General features: G+C 33.0%; 4 protein-coding genes across 5 annotated transcripts; 2 read left to right on the top strand and 2 right to left on the bottom strand.

The window, feature by feature from the left end:
* Positions 1–113: 113 nt before the first annotated feature.
* On the top strand, positions 114–9600 carry LOC105256663 (endoribonuclease Dicer). 2 transcript variants are annotated; one of them, XM_025408968.1, is made up of 25 exons: positions 114–334; positions 544–732; positions 867–1044; positions 1134–1373; positions 1477–1768; positions 1937–2013; positions 2130–2233; positions 2328–2463; positions 2641–2771; positions 3114–3354; positions 4009–4254; positions 4368–4628; positions 4910–5086; positions 5167–5371; positions 5522–5843; positions 5901–6256; positions 6718–6839; positions 6927–7058; positions 7169–7684; positions 7848–8045; positions 8259–8340; positions 8508–8728; positions 8819–8990; positions 9215–9290; positions 9393–9600. In XM_025408968.1, the coding sequence occupies exons 2-25, from the start codon at positions 569–571 to the stop codon at positions 9550–9552; spliced, it is 4809 nt and encodes a 1602-aa protein (XP_025264753.1). In that variant the 5' UTR covers positions 114–334; positions 544–568; the 3' UTR covers positions 9553–9600. The 2 variants fall into 2 exon arrangements, with proteins under 2 accessions (XP_025264753.1, XP_025264754.1); XM_025408969.1 differs by lacking the exons at positions 114–334; positions 544–732; positions 867–1044; positions 1134–1373 and having other exon boundaries at positions 1515–1596; positions 1682–1768.
* Positions 9601–10388: 788 nt separating this feature from the next.
* On the bottom strand, positions 10389–12467 carry LOC105256614 (microfibrillar-associated protein 1). Its single transcript, XM_011266701.3, has 2 exons — positions 12222–12467; positions 10389–11779 (listed from the first exon to the last, which is right to left on the bottom strand). The coding sequence occupies exons 1-2, from the start codon at positions 12316–12318 to the stop codon at positions 10503–10505; spliced, it is 1374 nt and encodes a 457-aa protein (XP_011265003.1). The 5' UTR covers positions 12319–12467; the 3' UTR covers positions 10389–10502.
* Positions 12468–12800: 333 nt separating this feature from the next.
* Positions 12801–15114, top strand: LOC105256613 (dnaJ homolog subfamily C member 1). Its single transcript, XM_011266700.3, has 7 exons — positions 12801–13100; positions 13186–13287; positions 13369–13587; positions 13694–13938; positions 14020–14326; positions 14412–14633; positions 14705–15114. Exons 1-7 carry the CDS (start codon positions 12951–12953, stop codon positions 14768–14770), a joined length of 1311 nt encoding a protein of 436 aa, XP_011265002.1. The 5' UTR covers positions 12801–12950; the 3' UTR covers positions 14771–15114.
* Positions 15115–15318: 204 nt separating this feature from the next.
* LOC105256612 (ATP-dependent RNA helicase DHX8) lies at positions 15319–19746 on the bottom strand. The gene is made up of 2 exons (XM_011266699.3): positions 19664–19746; positions 15319–19414 (listed from the first exon to the last, which is right to left on the bottom strand). The coding sequence occupies exon 2, from the start codon at positions 19342–19344 to the stop codon at positions 15730–15732; it is 3615 nt and encodes a 1204-aa protein (XP_011265001.1). The 5' UTR covers positions 19345–19414; positions 19664–19746; the 3' UTR covers positions 15319–15729.
* Positions 19747–19808: the final 62 nt, after the last annotated feature.

Raw genomic sequence — 19808 nt, 5'->3', positions numbered from 1 at the left:
TGTTTAAATTTTTCGATTGTTTTTTTTTTCTTTTTTTTTTGTTGTTTTTCTCTTCGTATTTATTTTCTACTTATTTAATGCGATTGTAATTCACGAAGGAGAAAAAACAATTTTTTCTCTCCTTTTAAGGTTATTCGTGGAACCTTCGAGTTTCGGGGTTGTCCCGAAATATATACAAACGATCTTTATTGATCCTTATCGAATGAAGAAACGTATACATGTATACGTAATCAATTGATTAGTCAGTGTCCGGTACTTTGTGTCTTCTAAATGCTTCTCAAGTTAGACTCTTAATCAAATCGGTCTTCCTGCTTGACAAATATTGCTTTGCGTGGTAAGAAAGAGGATAAAAATCAATAATTATAAATTTAAGTAATTTAACCTAGAAGTTCAAATTGCAAATTGTCTTAAGAATTGAGCTTAAGAGATTTATAACGCAACTATTTCACATCGTTGCCTAATACATTCCGTTGTACAGTATTAATTAGGTAAATCGTATCGAATACATTAATTTCCGACAATACAACGTGTTTTAAAACGTAGCGGTAATTTCAATTGACATAACACGATGGAGGACAAACCTACATCAACCGAATTTACTCCGAGGGCGTATCAAATAGATCTCTATGAAAAAGCAGTGCAAAATAATACCATTATTTACCTGCCGACTGGTGCAGGCAAAACATACATAGCTATTATGCTCTTGAAACATTTAAGCGCCGATGTACGCAAGTATGTATCTTAGTGTAAAAGTATTTTTTCCTAATCTTCCTAACAATGTGTGTTTCTATATTTATTCTTTTAATGTATAAACCAATAATATGTATCTGATTGTTTGGAAATGTTAAAGTTTCATTCATTTCTAGGCCCTATAATCAAGATGGAAAACGTAGTATATTTGTCGTAAATACAGTAGCATTGGTACTCCAACAGTCGGACTATATAAATAGACATACGGATTTAACTTGTAAAGGTTATAGCGGAGATATGCAAGTGGATCATTGGAAGGAAGAACAGTGGTTAACTGAATTAAAAGAAAACCAAGTACTAGATTTATGTTATTGATAGTTTTGATTTTGTTATAAAATAATAGTTATTAATAGTATTAGAACATGATTTTCCAATTCATTCAGGTTTTGGTAATGACATCGCAAATTTTGGTGGATATACTTAGCCATGGGTATATGAAATTAGAAAAAATAAATCTAATTATATTTGACGAGTGCCACAGAGCTGTATCCCATCACCCCATGAGACAGATTATGCAACGATTTGAAAACTGTCCTAAGGATAAGCAACCACGTGTCTTAGCTATGTCGGCAACATTATTAAATGCCAACATAAAATTGGACAAAATTGAATCTACAATCAGGGTGAATAGAATCATAATATTATTATAGTCATTATTATCAATAATCTTTACTTATACAATTTTCAGAAAGTTTAAAATTTTTAAAAATTTTTTACATTTTATAGTCTTTAGAGATAACATTCCATTCAAAAATAGCGACTGTAGAATCAACAGACTCTATTCAAGGATATTGTACAAACCCAAAAGAAAATATTATCACGTATAAGAAATATTCAATTTGTGAGGTAATTAAAAAAGTTAATGAAATAATAAAGGAGACTTTAGACATATTGGAAAATATAAATTTAAATTTCGACGATTTGTATAAAGAATCTAGTGAGCAATTGCGACCTAAAACAAAATCTTCTAAACTAATGGCTATCATGAGAGACATAGAATCAACTACTACGCATGCAGGTAATTAAATTCACCTGTATATATATATATATATATATATATATATATATATATATATATATATATTGGAATGTATAGCAAAAGCTTAATGCATTATTAATTTTTATACGCATCACTTAATGTTAGCTATTTAATAGACATGAATGTATGAAATAATTTCTATTGTAGGTATATATGGTGGTAGCAAATCAGCTTTATTGCATTTGATTCAATTAGAAAGCTTAAAAAAATATTCTACCGAGTTGGTAAGTAGTACTTTAAAATTATGATTAAAATCTATTATTCTGAGTGTGACATGTGTACACAAAATATAAAATCTTTGATTTTTTTTTAATTTTACGACTTATTGAATATATTTTAGGTACTGGACAATGTTTTGGATTATATGATTGCACAAATAATTATGATAAGAAAATTGTTTGACAATAAAATGAAAGGTTACACGGAATTAGAACAGCTGCAAAAGTTAGTATAAGAAAGTTCAAATTTTTTTCAAGCCATAACAATTTACTATTTATAATATTATATATTTTTATTAATGAGTAACTTAAATTTTCAGCTTTACATCCGACCAAATTCACCAATTATTTGAAATATTAGTAACATTTAATCATAACTTAAGTAATCAAAAATTCTGCTGCATTATTTTTGTGAAGGAAAGATTTATGACACAAGTGATATATCATATATTAAAAGTAAGCATTTTTCCTTATATCTTTGATATTAGTACTCATTACAACATTGCAAAAGTTTACAATTATTCCTTAAAAAATTACTGTATTTTTTAAAATTTAAACAATAATTATAGCTACAATTAAAAAGATATAAATTTAATATTTATAATATATTTATAATTTATATTATTATTTCAGACGTTATCAAAACTCGATCAACAATATGATTTCCTTTCGCCCGATTATGTAATCGGATTTCAGAATAATCCTTACAAATATAGTAGAGAGGTCGCGTGTATTGCAAAATGGAATAAGGAAGTATTGCAAAGGTGAAATTTAATTTTTTGCATATTTATTATATATTTTTGTATTAATAGGGATTATGGTAATTTTTTTTGTAAATTATTATTTAATTTATATAATTTTATATTATATAATTTTTTCTTATAAATAATTATCATAAACAAAACAATAATTAATATTCATTCACATATAATCTATATACACATTAAAATATAATTGAAATATTTCAATCAAATAATATGAATTATATAGTATATTTTGTAGACTTTAATAATTAGGTCCATAAAAAATTGTTTTTTGTGTATGTGTCATACAGTCATAAATATGCTTTGAATAATTTAGTAACCAATATAAATGCATTTTTGCAGATTTAAAACTGGGTCGTCAAATTGTATTGTAGCAACTGATATTGTTGATGAAGGTATCGATGTGCCAAATTGCACATTGATAATACGATACGATTTGCCAATGGATTTTAGAGGATATGTTCAAAGTAAGGGTCGAGCACGTCACAGTTCAAGTAATTATATCGTTTTAATGCCGGATGACGATCGCACTTTTCTTGAAAGATATAAAAATTACATACATACAGAAATTCAATTAAAAAAGGTAAGCATTTCAACTTATTTAATAAGCAATCATTGATCCTCTCATTTAAAAATGAAAAAAATCGTAAGATCGATTTAAAAATTATACAGTATTAGCTTTATATATAATAAAAGGATTTATATTTATAGTATTTATATTATTAGTATATTTGAGAGAGAGAGAGAGAAAGAGAGAGAGAGAAAATATTTGATATATATTTACATCAAAAATATATATGCATATATATAAATATATTTCTTGTTTTAATTTTGAAAAGAAATATTAATCTTGAAAGTCCTATATAGAGAAAAAAATTCTAGGCATTAAAAAATTATTTACAAATATTTATAACTTGAAAAAGTACATTTCCATATTTATGATTATATAACTTGTTCCATTTTCCAATATTGAATATATTATTAACATTTGATGATATAGTAGAAAGAAAAAAAGAGAATGAGAGAAAGAAAGAAGCACATAATTTATATTATTAAGTTATATATAGTATGTTTACTAATGAAATATGTATTGTGTGCGTTTGTCGCATGTATACATGATAATGTAATTTGTTATTTTAAGTTAAAAAAAGAAAGCATCTTTTAAATCATTAATCATAACAAATTAATATGAAACAAGAATCAATAACATTAATTTATGTGATTTTATTGTTATTAGAGTTTGATGGGGCAAAGTGACCTACGTATGTTGCCTACTGATAATGATATTTCAAGCCATCTATATGTAAGTGAGATCAAACCATATGTAGTGAAACGAAATAATATTGAAAGTTGTATAACAGAAATATCCGCGATCAATGTGGTAAATATGTATTGCAATACTCTAATGAAATCCAAGTTCGTTCATCTGGTGCCCATTTGGAAATTAGATGAAGTGAAAAATGATGATAGGATATTGTTTCAGGTATATTTTTCTGGTTTATATATATATTCTTCACTATGATTCTCACTATATATATATATATATATTTATTTATTTATTTATATATTTATATATTTATTGTATGAACTTAATAGATTTCTCTTAAACTACCAAGCATATCACCAGTAAAAACTGAAATTTCCGGCGATGTTATGAAAACTAGAGATAGCGCTAAACGATCTGCCGCTATGAAAACTTGCATAAAATTGCACCAACTAGGCGCATTGACGGACAATTTATTACCCGCAACTGGAAACGCAGTCTTACAAAATTTAAACCATTTGTTTCCAAACTGGATAGATGAAGACGATTATTTGCCTGGCACATATAAAAGAAAGCGAGGACATAAACTAGAGGCAAGTTTAGAGGCAACATTATATCTAATAGAATGAGATCACAGACATGAATTTTGTTTTTGCTTAAAAGTAATTAATATAAATTATATATATATAGACATTATTTTACATATGTAAACACTACACACACACACACACACACAGATATATATATATATATATATATATATATATATATATATATATATAAAATGCTTAGTTTTTGAAAGAAAAGGGGTGTACGGGTGGTCTAGGACACCCTGTATATATACATATTAACTTACAAAAATATTCTTGAACAGTATCCAATGGCATTGTACAGCGCATTCCCGAATTCTTCAGAGACATTGCATCTTCATACTCTTAATTGTACTCCTGCATATTCTATGACAAGTTTTGATAATAGACGTATAATTTTTTACAAGTTACTGAATGATAAGAGTGGTTTTGGTATTCTTTCCACAAAGAGTATGCCAAAGGTAAAGACATTTATAAGAATATAAAAGTATTAATTTAAAATTACATACACATCAATGTATTTCTTTTCACAATTTGTTAGATACCTTCCTTTCCAATTTTTATGAAGGATGGCCAATTAGACGTTGACGTAAATTCCAATTATGCAACAATGACACTTAATAATATAGATATTGAATTGCTCAAAAGATTTCACTTTCTATTGTTTAATGAAATTATAACTGTTATTAAAAGCTTTATGCTGTTTGATAACGAAAATCTTGAAAACTCCTTTCTAATTGTTCCATGTAAGTAAATATAATTAAAATATAAATTGATATACATAATATAATCTGAAACATTGTAAATTTACATGTTAACAATTTATAATTTCCATATTAAATCAATATACGTACATCAACACTGATAAGAGAAATATTTTTACCTCAATATTTTAGTGAATGACAAACAAGAGATAAATTGGGACGTTGTAAGAACATATCAACAAATAGAACGAATTATGCCATCTAAACCTTTTCACTTCAAAACTAGTGATTACGAATTGGCATTAGTCACTCCAACTTATAGAGGATCAACAAATGCCTATATAGTTACGCGAGTATGCGATGATCTTACACCCGAATCGTGCTTCCCTAATGAAGATTTTGAAACATTTACGCATTATTACAAGGAAAAACATGGTTTAACTATAGAGAATCTGCAGCAATCAATGTTGGAAGTGAAACCGATACCGGTTAAAATTAACTACATAACACCGAGGTAAAATAATGCGTTTGTGCCGTTTGCATAATTTAATCGACTTAATAAAATTTGTAGGAAATTGCACGATGGATCAAAATCTAAGAAAACGGATGATACAGTGGAAGATCTTCAGGAACACTTGATCCCCGAATTATGTTGGAAAATAAACTTTCCAGCTTTATACTGGTTAAAAGCGACCACGTTACCTTCCATTCTTCATAGAATTTCTCAACTCTTAATCGCAGAAGACTTGAGAGTAGTTATCGCAAGAGAAATTGATTTAGGATCTCCAAATTTACAAAAATGGTCTCCTTTCACATTGGAAAAAAATAACGTGAAATTAATAGAACAGGAACCTAGTAATGAATTAGATTTAATGATGGATGATATAATCGAAAGCCAATCGGATCTAAATATATTTGACTTAAACGGTATGTAGATAATGTTTTACCTACATATATTTCTAGAATATTATTGCGCCCGTGGATCGAGATATCGAATGTCACCCCGCAAATTACTCTTATGCGCGAAATCAATAACACACTTAGAAATATAACTTTAATATTAATAGATAATACATATAAAATAAGAAAGTAATTGAAATACATGCAATTAATATGATAGCGCGAATCAGACTTTCTCATTGTTTACTAACAACCTTTTGATAACACAACAACGATGAAAATTTGAGTGCTTTCCAAAATATCTCGAATACCGCGCAATCCGGGAATATAACTATATATATAGTTATATATATATATATATATATATATATATATATATTTATTATATAGATAAAAAAATTATGTGATACGATTAATCTTATTCATTACAACATTTATATTTTTATAAAGCTTATTTTCATAAGTTTTAATAATTCTAAAATATGCAGATTATAGTTCCTCGAATGACAAAGAACCTCAGGATTTATATCGTAATATGGAACAAGTTCAAATAATCGATATTCAATATTATAATCAATTTATATCTACAAATGGTGACGATAGTATTCAGGTGAACAAAATATAGCGGTACATATTGCGATTATACATATAAACATCTTTTAAATATTAATTAAATATTAATATTTTTATAAAATAGAAAAATACAAACAAAGGCTGTATCAGTCGCCATACTATGAGACCGACAGTATCAGTGCCATCATTGGACATTCTTGTATCGACTGATAATCTTTTTTTCTCTCATGGTCCTAATGCGGTAGAAATCATGCATGTGAGCAAAGTTATTTATTTCTCATCATAAGCGTCAAGAGAGTAATAATAATTAGATGAAAATAATTTACTCAAAAGTATCCATATCTGTAAGAAATTATTTGATTTTAGGCACTGACTACTAAATTAGGCAACGATATGTTCGATTTGGAACGATTGGAGACTCTAGGCGATTCTTACTTGAAGTTTATTACATCGTTATTTTTATATCATAAATTCCCCGCATTTAACGAGGGTCAATTAACGGCATTGAAGGGAAAAATTATTGGTAATCGGAATCTCTATTATTGCGGCAATAAGAAGAATATTCCCGGCCGTATAAAAAACGACGCTTTTATACCTACGAGCAATTTCATCGCGCCTGCTTACACGGTATTACGTCCGTTGCAAAAAATATTGTTGGATGAGTCGGTGGCGCCAAATGTATTATACGAACTGCGAATACCGGAAGAGGAGAAATTCACCGGATATATAAGCGAAGATACGAAGATGACGATGCAGCAGATAGTAATGAACTGGGATAAGGAAGACACGAAAACTGGTTACGAACATTACCTCGGTGTCCAAATTTTGTCTGATAAGACCATAGCGGATTCAGTAGAGGCACTGATTGGTGTTTATCTCAAGGTAAACGATTATGTACAACATTATATTTATTTATTTAAATTGTCTTTGACATTTGAATTTGACATTCGAGTAAAAATAAAACGTAACAAATGAATGTTAAATAAATAACCCTACAAGAATCAAATATAGAAAGTATTAAAAAAATATTTTCTTTTTATATTAGAGCAACGGTATAAAAGGTGCCGCAAAATTGCTCAAATGGTTCGGCATATTACCAAATATTCAGATCGATGAATTACTGTATAGTAATCCACCGGATCCTTTAATAAATCCCGGGAATCCCAACAGCTACATGCCATGGGCCAATGACATGGAAACTAAGATCGGCTATAAGTTTAATAACCGAGCGTTTTTGTTACAGGTAATCTTTTAATCTGCTAAAAAGAATAACTGCATATATGCAAACTTTTATATTATTATTTATATTTATTATTTACTATTATGTATATTTATTTAATCAATTCAAATTTTTTCTTCTTTACATGTTTAATTTACCAACATATTTTTTTCTTTATATATTTATACATACAATAATATACAATATAAAATTATGATATTGTCTATTTCATTTCAGGCATTCACTCATCCATCTTACACGCCAAATGTAATAACCGAGTGTTATCAAAGATTAGAATTTCTAGGAGACGCTATTTTAGGTAAATATGAAAATTATTTGACAAAATTCAAATATTCGTACGCAATATGAGATGTGATGAGAAATATAAAATATTTAGACACATCTTTCTCGATTATTTTAAATTGAAATGACAAAATTTGCAGTGACAAAAATACATAAATTTCATCTCCTTTTTAATGATTCTAGATTTTTTGATTACATGTTACATTTATGAAACTTGCGGAAATTTAAGTCCCGGCCATCTTACTGATTTGAGATCTGCTCTCGTCAACAATATAACATTTGCTTGCTTAGCAGTACGGTATGGTCTAGATACCGCTTTATTGTCCTACGCTCCAAAATTGCACGAAGCGATCGATCGCTTTGTAAAGTTCCAACAAGAACGAAATTACGTAGTTAACGACGAGGTATGCGAGCAATATTATTAATTTTAAAATGAAAAATATAATGTACTATATATATATATATATATATATACACATCTTTTCTTAATATAGCTGTTGTGGGTATTACTCGAAGAGGAAGAATGTAACCTGGCGGAATATGTTGATGTTCCGAAAGTTCTTGGAGATTTATTCGAGTCTTTAATTGGGGCTATCTATCTTGATAGTGGCAAGAATCTTACAAAAGTTTGGGAAATCGTATATTCTTTTACACATAAGGAAATCGGTAAGATTAATGTATAAATAATATTATGATACTAATTAGCAGTAATAATCTGATTCGATAAAAAGTAAGAGAATACCAAGTAAGAGAATAAGAGATATTCGATCGAGATCAAATAGATTTATTTATCTTCATTATATTCATTAATATATCTATTTGATTTGACTTGTTGGAGTTGAATCTTGTTGAAAATGAAGATGATGATTATAATCGTGTTTATTTTATAGATAAATTTAGCAAAAACACACCTAAACATCCGGTACGACTAATATATGAAAATACAGATTCACGTCCCAAGTTTCTGTAAGTTTTTAATCAATTGTTAATCAATATTTTTATGTGTTTATTACTTTACATTCGCACACACCCAAACATATATGTACCTATATATCTATAAAATTGCAGGGATGCAGTATTGATCGAAGGTACCGATACGATTATGGTACCTTTGAAAATAACTTTTGCAGGTAAAGAGAAACTCTTTCATGGTTTTGGAGCTAATAAAAAGCAAGCTAAATGTGCTGCTGCAAAACAAGCATTAAAAACACTAAAACATGAAAAATAAATTTTCCAATTTAATTGTTTTATATAGCATACATATATATACATATGTACATATTTGTACATATGTATAAATATGTATGAATCTGTGCATGTATGCATATTTGTATTTTGTATAAAAATTTATAGACATATGTCGAGCAAATATTTTTTTTATGCTCGATGTATTTGATAATTATATTATAACGTTGTTTTGATGGCACGAGCTTCCAGATTATCATTAATATGATAAATTTATGTAAATACTTTTTTTATTAATTTTCCTATTAATATACTAATTGGCTGCATAATTTGACTCCAATACATACTTTTATATTGCATAGATTATATATAATGAAAATTTTCTTCAAAAGATATATAATATTCCATTTTCAATATTTGATAACAAATAATTATAAACGTTTTTTCACATCAACTTAACAACTTGACAACATGCCAGATTATATGCAAACATAAGAGATTTCTGAAAAAATATATTCTATATATTTTTTTTCTAAAATAAAGATCTATTAAGAAATAAAGATCTATTAAGAAATAAAGATCTATTAAGAAATAAAGATCTATTAAGAAATCAATTACGATTTCTTATAATATTGTGTAGCGACTTAGAATTTACTTTATATGCATTTTTTAAATAAAATATGTACATTAAATCAGTAATTTCTGAAAAAAATGATTGTTCTTTATAATTAAAGATATGCCTAATAGATTATTACGTTAAATACGAAATTTGTATTTTAAATATAGAGCATTGAATTATAGAATATTATATTTGTAAAAACATGAAAAGTTATAAGAATTGATGAAATATAGATAAAAATATACATTAATAAAATAAGGTTACGTTATTATTAAGTTTTATATTTGTTATATTGCCATATTTGTATCTACAAATGTTTTCCGTATGTAACTGCTGTAAAAAGAAAATAAACGCAAAAAAAATACTTGTATAATTTAATTTTCAGTTTTCCTCTTTTTTAAGGAAGGTCGATCAAAAACTTGTTTCATCCCGGCCGCTTGATTATTGTGAAACTTTAGATTTTGCGCAGTCTCCGATATCCAAGGTGAATCGAATTGCGTGGTGTCTTGATCAACCAAATGAGTATACTTGGTTCTACCGCTGCGTCCAAAATTCTTTACTTGCATGACTTTAGGTAAAATCGTTTTGTCAAAGTGATCCTCTAAAGTTGCGCCGGAGAAATCACGTTTAAATATGGAATCGTCTTTATCCAAGTAGAAGGCGCCACGATGATAGTATTTCTGCAAAAATTTGTACTTCCCTTTCGCCGCTTTATTAGTAATCATTTTCGGATTCAATCGTGCCTCTTGTCTTCGTTCCTCCTCTGTCATGTTACGGATACGCTCGATTTCGAGACGTTCCTTCTCAAGTTGTTCCCTCTCTTCGCGATCTCGCTTGATTCTTTTCAGCTCGCGCAATTTCCAAGCTTCATATTCTACCTCATCATTCTCGTCATCTGTGCAAACATCGTTCAATTTGCTCTCTTGCTCGATGTTACCTTTGTTTCCCATTTGCGTCTCCTTCCGTACTGCCTCCTCCACCATTCTCAGGGTTTGTCTCTTTCGTTCTTCGGCCAGTTTTTTAATCTCAACCTCTGCTTGCTTTTGCCGCATTGCCTCCTTCTCCTTTTCCATCACTGTGATTCTGTCCTTTTTGCGAACAAATACAGGTTTTAATCGCGGTCCAGTCTCTTCTTCAGAATCTGTATATTCCTCGTATTCCGAACTTTCCTCCGAACTTTGGCCCGATCTATCCTCCTCTTCGCCATGTATCAATTCTTCTTCCGTTTCCTTCTTGGATAACACTCGTTGTTTTAGGGCTTCTCGTCGCTTCTCTATCTCTGAGTCTGACAATTCCTCGTCCTCGGAAGAATCGGAGCTCTCTAATTTGATCCTCTCTCGCGTTCTATCCAATTCAATCTCGATGAACTCGGGCTCATGAATGTGTCTGTGTCTTTCTGTACGCACTTCTGTTGGCGTTTCCTTTTGCTGTCGCGTTAATCTTCGTAAACGCGGATCATCCTCGTCTCTGATTCTCGCGTGTGAATGCGCGGTAACATCCGTAACGGCTTCGTTGTCATCGTAACTCTTATGTACACGTTTCTCCAGAAAATCCTCCTCTTCCGATTCCTCATCTGAGCTTGCAGCTGCATAATCTGGTCGTTTACCAGAAACATAGCGATGTACCTTTACCTTTTTCATCGACAATTCTCCTGTAAGTATAACACAATTCTTCAAAAGGACAGAAAAATTTAAACATAGATTATATATCTCAATTATATAATCATAAATATGAATAAAATTGATCTAAATATTCCTCAGTAAGACGAAAAAATGTATATTAAGAATAAATTTTTTTCATCTTAAGCAATTCCTTTATATTTTCAATATTTGACTAAATGTCATTATCGTCATTGTTATGACAAATGCTTATAATATAATCTACAATATAAATATATGCTTATAATATTAATCTACAATATAAAATATAAATATAAATTTATAAATATATAAATTTAAATATATAAATTTATATCAAATTATAATCTAAATAATATTTAATTAAATTATAATCTAAGTAATATTTAATTATAATTTAATTATAATTTTTGTTTCGCGATGCATTTGTACTTGATTTTAAAACTTAATCCTAACCTTTGTCATTTTTCACAGGTACAGCACCCGCCGTGCTTTGTATTCCCATCGGTGCGGGTGCTAAGGAATTATTCGTCACAAAGTAGTCCATCATCATCTTGATAACGTCTGTTAATAAACTTTGTCTGTAGGTCTGTTTTTTTATTCTCGCTAGACTGAACTAGATCTAAAAATGCGCAAGGACGACGCCACAGCTGATGTGCAGTGTGTACGAAAACAATTCATGACATTCCAACCTCCAACACTCTGACATTTCCTTTGGGCGATATTACATCTGTCGAGTTTATCTAATAGCGTTTTCGACTTATCGGGTTTAATCGCTCCGGGCTAATTTACTAGATGTTATTGACCAATCACAGTCATTCTTTTGAAAAATGTAACCATATATTCTTCAGAAGAATGACTGCGATTGGTCAATAACGTCTAGTAAATGTGAGAGTCAGCCAATCGGCACGTGCGACAAAGCATGCATGTGATGCTATTGGTCGATTTTTGACTATACGCATGTATATACTTTCATACGTATCGACCGTATCGTAATTCTGACGTATCGTAATCTCGAAGTCTCGAAGAAGAGATAATTGCAATGTGGCATTCTTGCGTCAAAAAAAATTTCTAACCTAAGATGTTGAGGAGCAAGCCACTATGTCATAGTAAAATTTGAGATTTCGCAACGAAAGCAAGAAACGCGCGTGTATTAATAATTATGTCTATATTCGGCGAATAAAGATGAACGTACCATTGATCATTTTTGGAATTTTCTATTTTCTGAACACCTTGTTTAGATTTTCCCATGCGTGGGACAACGACGAATTGGAGGTATTCGACGTGGTTGAGGAGGTCAATCAAAATTTTTACGATGTCTTGGGCGTTACACAGGTATTTTTCTACCACATATATTTTAACGTCGTCAAATACTATTCAATGAATTTTACTACTATTGATGAATGTCTCTTTCTTACAGTCCGCGAATGCATCAGAGATCAAGAAGGCTTTTAGACGCTTATCGTTACAACTACACCCGGATAAAAATCCGGCAGAGGATGCGGAACAACAATTTCGAAAGGTATATACTTTATAGAAACAAAGATAAGACATTAAAATTATTGAAGATATATATGTTGACAGTTTTTATATTTTCTCCTAGTTAGTCGCTGTTTATGACATTCTAAAAGATCCTGGGAAACGGCAGAAATATGATAATGTACTCGTTAATGGTTTACCAAATTGGCGATCGGCAGTATATTACTATCGTCATGTTCGAAAAATGGGATTACTGGAAATGAGTGTTATTCTATTTACAGTTATTACAATAGGACAATATCTTGTAGCGTGGGCAGCATATTTCGAGAAACGATATACTTACGTAAATATATATGCATCTATCGGAAGATAAATTTTTCTTCCAAAGAGAAACGTTTTCTTTCTTTATGCCTGCTGTGAAATGTTAACATCTGTCGTATTGATTACAGGAACAAGTTTTAGGTAGTAAACTGCAAAAGATGCAAAAGAAAAGCAGAAAGAGCAAAATGGATGTACCAGATTTGGCAGACATTTTGGAAAAAATTCCCACTCCAACTATGTGGAATACTCTTCCATTTCAATTACCAAGATGGATAATAGGTTCAATAATCGCTATACCTTCTACCATTCGTTTGATTGCTCAACTTTTGAAAGAAAGAAAGGAAAAGAAAAAGCAGGAGGAAGAGGAAGCATTGTAAGAGAATATATAACTTTCTGTCTATTTCTTATCTAATTTATTTTATCACTTGTGAAATTTTAAACATCTATTATCCAGAGCACAGGAGAATGAGCAACCAGAACCAGAAATAACGTCGCGTGGTGTTAGGAAACGTCGGTCTGGTTTTACACCGCAAGAGAGGAATAGCAGCAATTTTAAAGAGCCCGTAAAGAAAGAGAGCTGTGATTACACGAATCACGTTAGTGAAAAGTCAACGATATCTGGTGGCTTGTGGACTGACAATGACATATTGGAGCTGATAAAGTATGTGAAAAAGTATCCTGGTGGAACTCCGGAACGATGGGAAAAAATCGCGAGCGTTATGAATCGCACTGTCGTGGAAGTTACACATATGGCTAAAAAAGTTATTATTTTGTTATGTCAATTTTATTTTTATATATATAATAAGATAATTAGACGTTGAGAATCGATATACTTTACCATGTTAGGTAAAAGATGAAGGTTTGAAACCTGTTGAATCAATTGAGGAGGAAGTTGTTGCAGAAGAAAGACCAAAGAAGATTAAGACCCGTAGCGAAAATACAGTCAGCACCGTCGAGTGGAGTCAGGAGCAGCAAAAGGCATTAGAGGCGGCTCTCACGAAACATCCCAAGGGTACCTCCGTAGATAGATGGGAAAAGATTGCAAATTGCGTCGAGGGCAAAACAAAAGTAAGAGATTTTATTTATCACATACTTTCCCTCTTTGTGTAATAGATATAGAAATTATCGCTTATTTACAGGAAGAATGTCAAGTGCGCTATAGACAATTGGTAGAATTAGTGAAAAAAAAGCAACAATCTCAATAGTCCAATTTATATGAGATTCCGTTTTTCTGAAGATTTTGTATATCATACCACAAGCCAAGAAATAATATTTTATTGAACTATAGCACAAATGCGGAAACAACAAAGTGATATTGCCAAATATATATTGATTCTCATTTGGAAAATTAAATTTTCTAAAAATTCTCTTATGGTGTTTCAACCGTGTTATATGTGTAATATATATATATATACATGCGTCCATAACACACAAAACTCGGTTTCATCATAATACAAACATAAATTTGAAATTAGAAATAAGGGAAGAATAAATTAAATGGGGAAATGTTTTTTCTCTATTGTCACATCTTATTAAATGTTATCGAGAATGTATTTATTTATAATAAATTTAATAATTAATCAAGAGGGAAGACTGAGAATCTTAAAACATTGCCCTCTTCTCCAAAAGACTGATTACTGGAGAATTTGTATTGTATTTTGTCGAAGCAGATCTTTTTAAAATAATGAAAATTTAATATGAATAGTTATATACAACGTATATATTTACAAGTATGTACAGCATATAAAGATACGTAAATAATTGTTTTTATAATTGCATTATTTATACATATGATTCAATGATTACATTATTGTTGTTCTGTTTTCTCATGAATTTATAATAAAATCGAGTCGTATAACATCTTCGCGATAATATAAATTGTCTTTATTCCTTGCTTTTTCTAATAATGAAATGAAATATTTTTTACATATATATCAGAACAAGCTAGTGTTACACAATAAACATAAAAAATAAAAATGTTTTCTGTCTCACAAAGTCTTGTCATTGTAGATGCACGCTGTTACTGTCATAAAAAACATTACTTTGAACTAGAAGCAAATTTTTCTTTATGATTTTTGAAAAGATAAAATATTATTTTAGCAGAGGTAAAATCGTTATAATGCGGAAACGCGGACGATTTTTAGATAGATCGTAAGCAAATTTTTTAATTACGCCTCCTGCGAACTCGAGATATTCTCCACGCATTCGGTTCCTCATATTTATTGTAGAGCGGTTCTAGTCTCTGATTCTTCTTAAACTTGCTAAGCTTAGTCGGATCGCTAAACTTGAAGAATGCAGGCGCGAATTCCACCAACCATTTTGGATCAATGGTCGTCACTTCTCTCATGTATTCCTTAGTAGTCTGCACCAATTCATGATAGATGACCCATTCCGGTTGGCGATTGAACAACGCGCTACTCGGATGTATGTACACCACTTGGCTATCGACCAATGTTCTATATCCTTCCTGCGGATCCTTCTTCGCAGCATTTCTGAAAAATCCTGAACACACCGCCTTCTGTATGCGCACCGTATTTTTGCCGGCCGACACCACATCCAATTTATGCCTGTCCATTATGCCTAGCAGTTGCTTGCGCACATCTTGGGCGCGCTTCAGCGTTCTGATCTGCACAAAGTTCTCGTAGCACCATGCATTACTCAGCTTATTATTTTTCCAAGAATTATAGACCGCTAATAAAGTCAAATGATCGCCTTCGGCTTGATTAAATTTGGCCTTTTTTTGATCGGCCAAAGCCTGCTTATCCTTTGGCCGATAAAAGACATTTTGAACGGACAGCATACTAACGATAGTCAAGATCTCGTCGGAACATTGAAGATGTACGCTCATGATTAACATCTTGGATAGATTTGGCTCGAGTGGAAATTCTGCCATTCGCCGACCCAGTCGCGTCAGTAGACCCTCGTTGTCAAGAGCGCTCAAGCTGTGCAACGACTCTAATGCCATAATCAGCGACTCCACCGGCGGCGCGTCCATAAAATCGAAATGTAAAAGATCATTGATGCCCATAGTCTTCAGCTGCAACACGGTGGTAGCTAAATTTGTGCGTTGAATCTCCGGTACTGGCGTGGGCAACATCTCGTCTCTATAAGCCCGCTCGGTGTAAAGTCTGTAACACTTTCCGGGTCCAGTTCTGCCGGCACGGCCGCTGCGTTGCTTCGCTGCCGCTTGACTGATTGGAGTTACTATGAGACTATCCATGCCAGTCTTGGAATTGTAAACTTTTTGCTTAACAAAACCGGGATCAACGACATAATAGATGCCGTCGATCGTCAGACTAGTTTCGGCAATGTTTGTAGCGATAACGACCTTGCGCGAGCCGGGTGGTGCCGGCTCAAATATTCTGGTTTGCATCTCCGAAGGTAGAGCCGAGTACACTGGAAGGATGATTAACTCTGGCACATCCGGACCTAATGACTTCATGCGCTCGTAAAGAATCTCGCAGGCTGTGTCGATCTCCTCCTGACCTGTGAGGAAAAGCAGAATGTCGCCCGGAGGTTCGCGTAAATGGATCTGCATAACAGTGATCAGCGCGGCGTCCAGATAATCTGTCTCTGGCTCTTTCGTGTACATCACCTCGACTTCGAACGTGCGTCCGGGAATGGTGAAGATGGGCGCTTCGAAAAAGTACTGCGAAAACTTGACCGCGTCCAAAGTTGCACTAGTAACGATTAGTTTGAGATCGGGCCGACGACCTACCGCCTGTTTCAGCAAACCGAATAACACGTCTGTGTGGATCGTGCGTTCATGTGCCTCGTCCAGCATGATCACTGAATACGTCTTCAAATCGAGATCCATCAAACATTCGCGCAGCAACATACCATCGGTCATGTATTTGATGCTGGTTTCTGGTCCGGTACAATCCTCGAAACGAATAGTGTACCCTACTTCCTGACCCAGGCAGCAGCCAAATTCCTCTGCTACTCTTTTGGCCACACTCATGGTTGCCACTCTTCTCGGCTGCGTGCAGCCGATCTTGCCGCGCGCGGTAAAGCCAGCCTCCGCGAGGTATTGCGTAATTTGCGTCGTCTTGCCCGAGCCGGTCTCTCCGATGACGATCAGAATCTGATTGTCCGTTACCGCTTTCACCAGGTCATCGCGCAACTTATAGATTGGCAAACTCTGACGTTGCTCCAACAATGTCAGATTAGTCTTCTTACCGAACGAAGACTTCTTACCGCCTATCACGTGCTTCTTCCATTCCGGTAAATCTTGTGTTTGCAGTCCGATGCCGCGCATGTTCGCCGCCAGAGTACGGCTCTCTGCTTCCGGCAACGGATCTATCCAGTTCTTGTTCAGACCGGTAGGCACAGAGTCCATCTCTTGTTCGCGCTGCAGCATCTTCTGCTCTCTCCGTTCCTTCGCCAAGGCGCTCTGCATCATTGCTGCTTGCGCCAGCGATCCGTCCGGATTCTTCACTATTCGCACAGGGCTAAGGTCGCCCAATGCTCTACCATGACCATGTAGAAACGGAGGCTCCTCTTCAACGAGCTCGATCTCCACGTCTTCCTCTTCATCGTCTTCTCGCGGTAATATCCCGGTCTCCGTATCGAATTCCGGTAACTCGTTCCTGTCGATGCACGACGCTGCCAACATCTGCTTAATCTCCCACTTCTCCGGCGAGGACAAACGTTGTACACGCTTCCTCGAATATGTCTCGTCCTCATCGTAATTACCCTGTAGCTCTAACAAGGAAGTAGGCCTATCTGGATTACGCAGATGCTTCTCGTCCTCGTCCGCCTTTGCGATCGGCACCACGGGGTTCAGATCTTTACCGGTTTCTTGATCGACATCCTTCATACTTAGAGACACTTTTTGCCCACCGACGCTGAGAACTTTCACGAGGACCTTCTGACCCCTGGAGACTACATCGCTCGCGTTTGCTACTCGACCTTCTCTCCGTAATTGTGAAATGTGGACTAAGCCCTCCCATCTACGCCGCAGACCCTCCAACTGGACGAAACAGCCGAATGGTACAATGTTCGCGACCTTGCCTGCATAAATTTTACCCACTTCTGGTTCCACAGATAGCATCTCTTCGACAGATCCAGATCTAGATCTATCGGCATCGCGTTTCCTCGAGTATCTCGTATCTCTACCATCGCGGGACAATGATCTTCTGTGTTCGCGAGATACGGAACGTCTTCTGCGCGTGCTATCTCGAGATCTGTAATGGGTTCGAGATCTGGATCGAGATCTGTGCCGTCTTTCTTTACGGTTTGACGATCTGGATCTGTGTCTTCTCCTGTCTCTCGATCTGCTTCTGCTTCTGCTTCTCTTTTCCCGTTTGCTTTTTTGTTCACCATTGTTAATCTTACTGTTGTTTCTTTCAGTATTCGAAGAAAGCTTTTTATTGGACGGTGCAAATGCTTCTAAAGAAGCCATAACATCGTTAACAATATCCTCATCTTTACCTTTATTAATATCGGAACATTGCGGATCATCGTTTGGTAATGCCAGTGCAGGAAATTTTAATGCCAGTTCATCCTGTTTATTCGTGAGTTTCGATAGCTTTTCGGTAGATGTTTTAGCAGGTTTCATATGCTGTATTATTCTAAGAAGATTAGCTATAAAGGAGTCTGAGAACTCAGCATTATTCTCGATCAATACTTTCTTGAATGCCGCAAACGTATTATTCTTTTCAGCCAGATGTATAATAAATTCAGCCAAATATTTGTAGTTCAATCCTAAATGATTTTCCAACTCTGTGCAGATTTTTGACACTAAGGATAGATGTTCCAATTTTGTAACCTCTTCCATCGTGTTTCTTTTTAATAATAAATTCTTGAATGCACGTGATTTATGATTTAATCATCTTCGGTTTGTGATTCTGAAAATAAATGAAAAAGAATAAACAGTTTTATTGATACTAATATTGATAAAATAACGTTTTTTTAGTTACAACATTAAACACTGCAATATATTACCAGAAATAAAAAAATAATAGCTTGGTTTTCCTTTATAGTTTAATGTCTCATACACTATTCATTTTTCGCTCTCTTCAACATTCAAATATAATTATCTATTATATCTAATAATATATAATATATATTATATATAATATAAAATATATAAATACCTATTTCACTTCCTGCAACAAAATTATAACAATAACCACAAAAATGCACTCCACTTGAATGAACCGAACGTACTGGAATCTGGAATAGGTAATCCAAAATGGCCGCATTCAGCGGATTCAACCGCTAAGTAACAATCTAATATGA

Source organism: Camponotus floridanus, unplaced genomic scaffold (assembly GCF_003227725.1).
Source record: "Camponotus floridanus strain SB8 unplaced genomic scaffold, Cflo_v7.5 scaffold24, whole genome shotgun sequence".
NCBI lineage: Eukaryota > Metazoa > Arthropoda > Insecta > Hymenoptera > Formicidae > Camponotus > Camponotus floridanus.
Note: the sequence above shows the minus strand (reverse complement) of the source record. Positions and strands in the feature narration are given on the sequence as shown.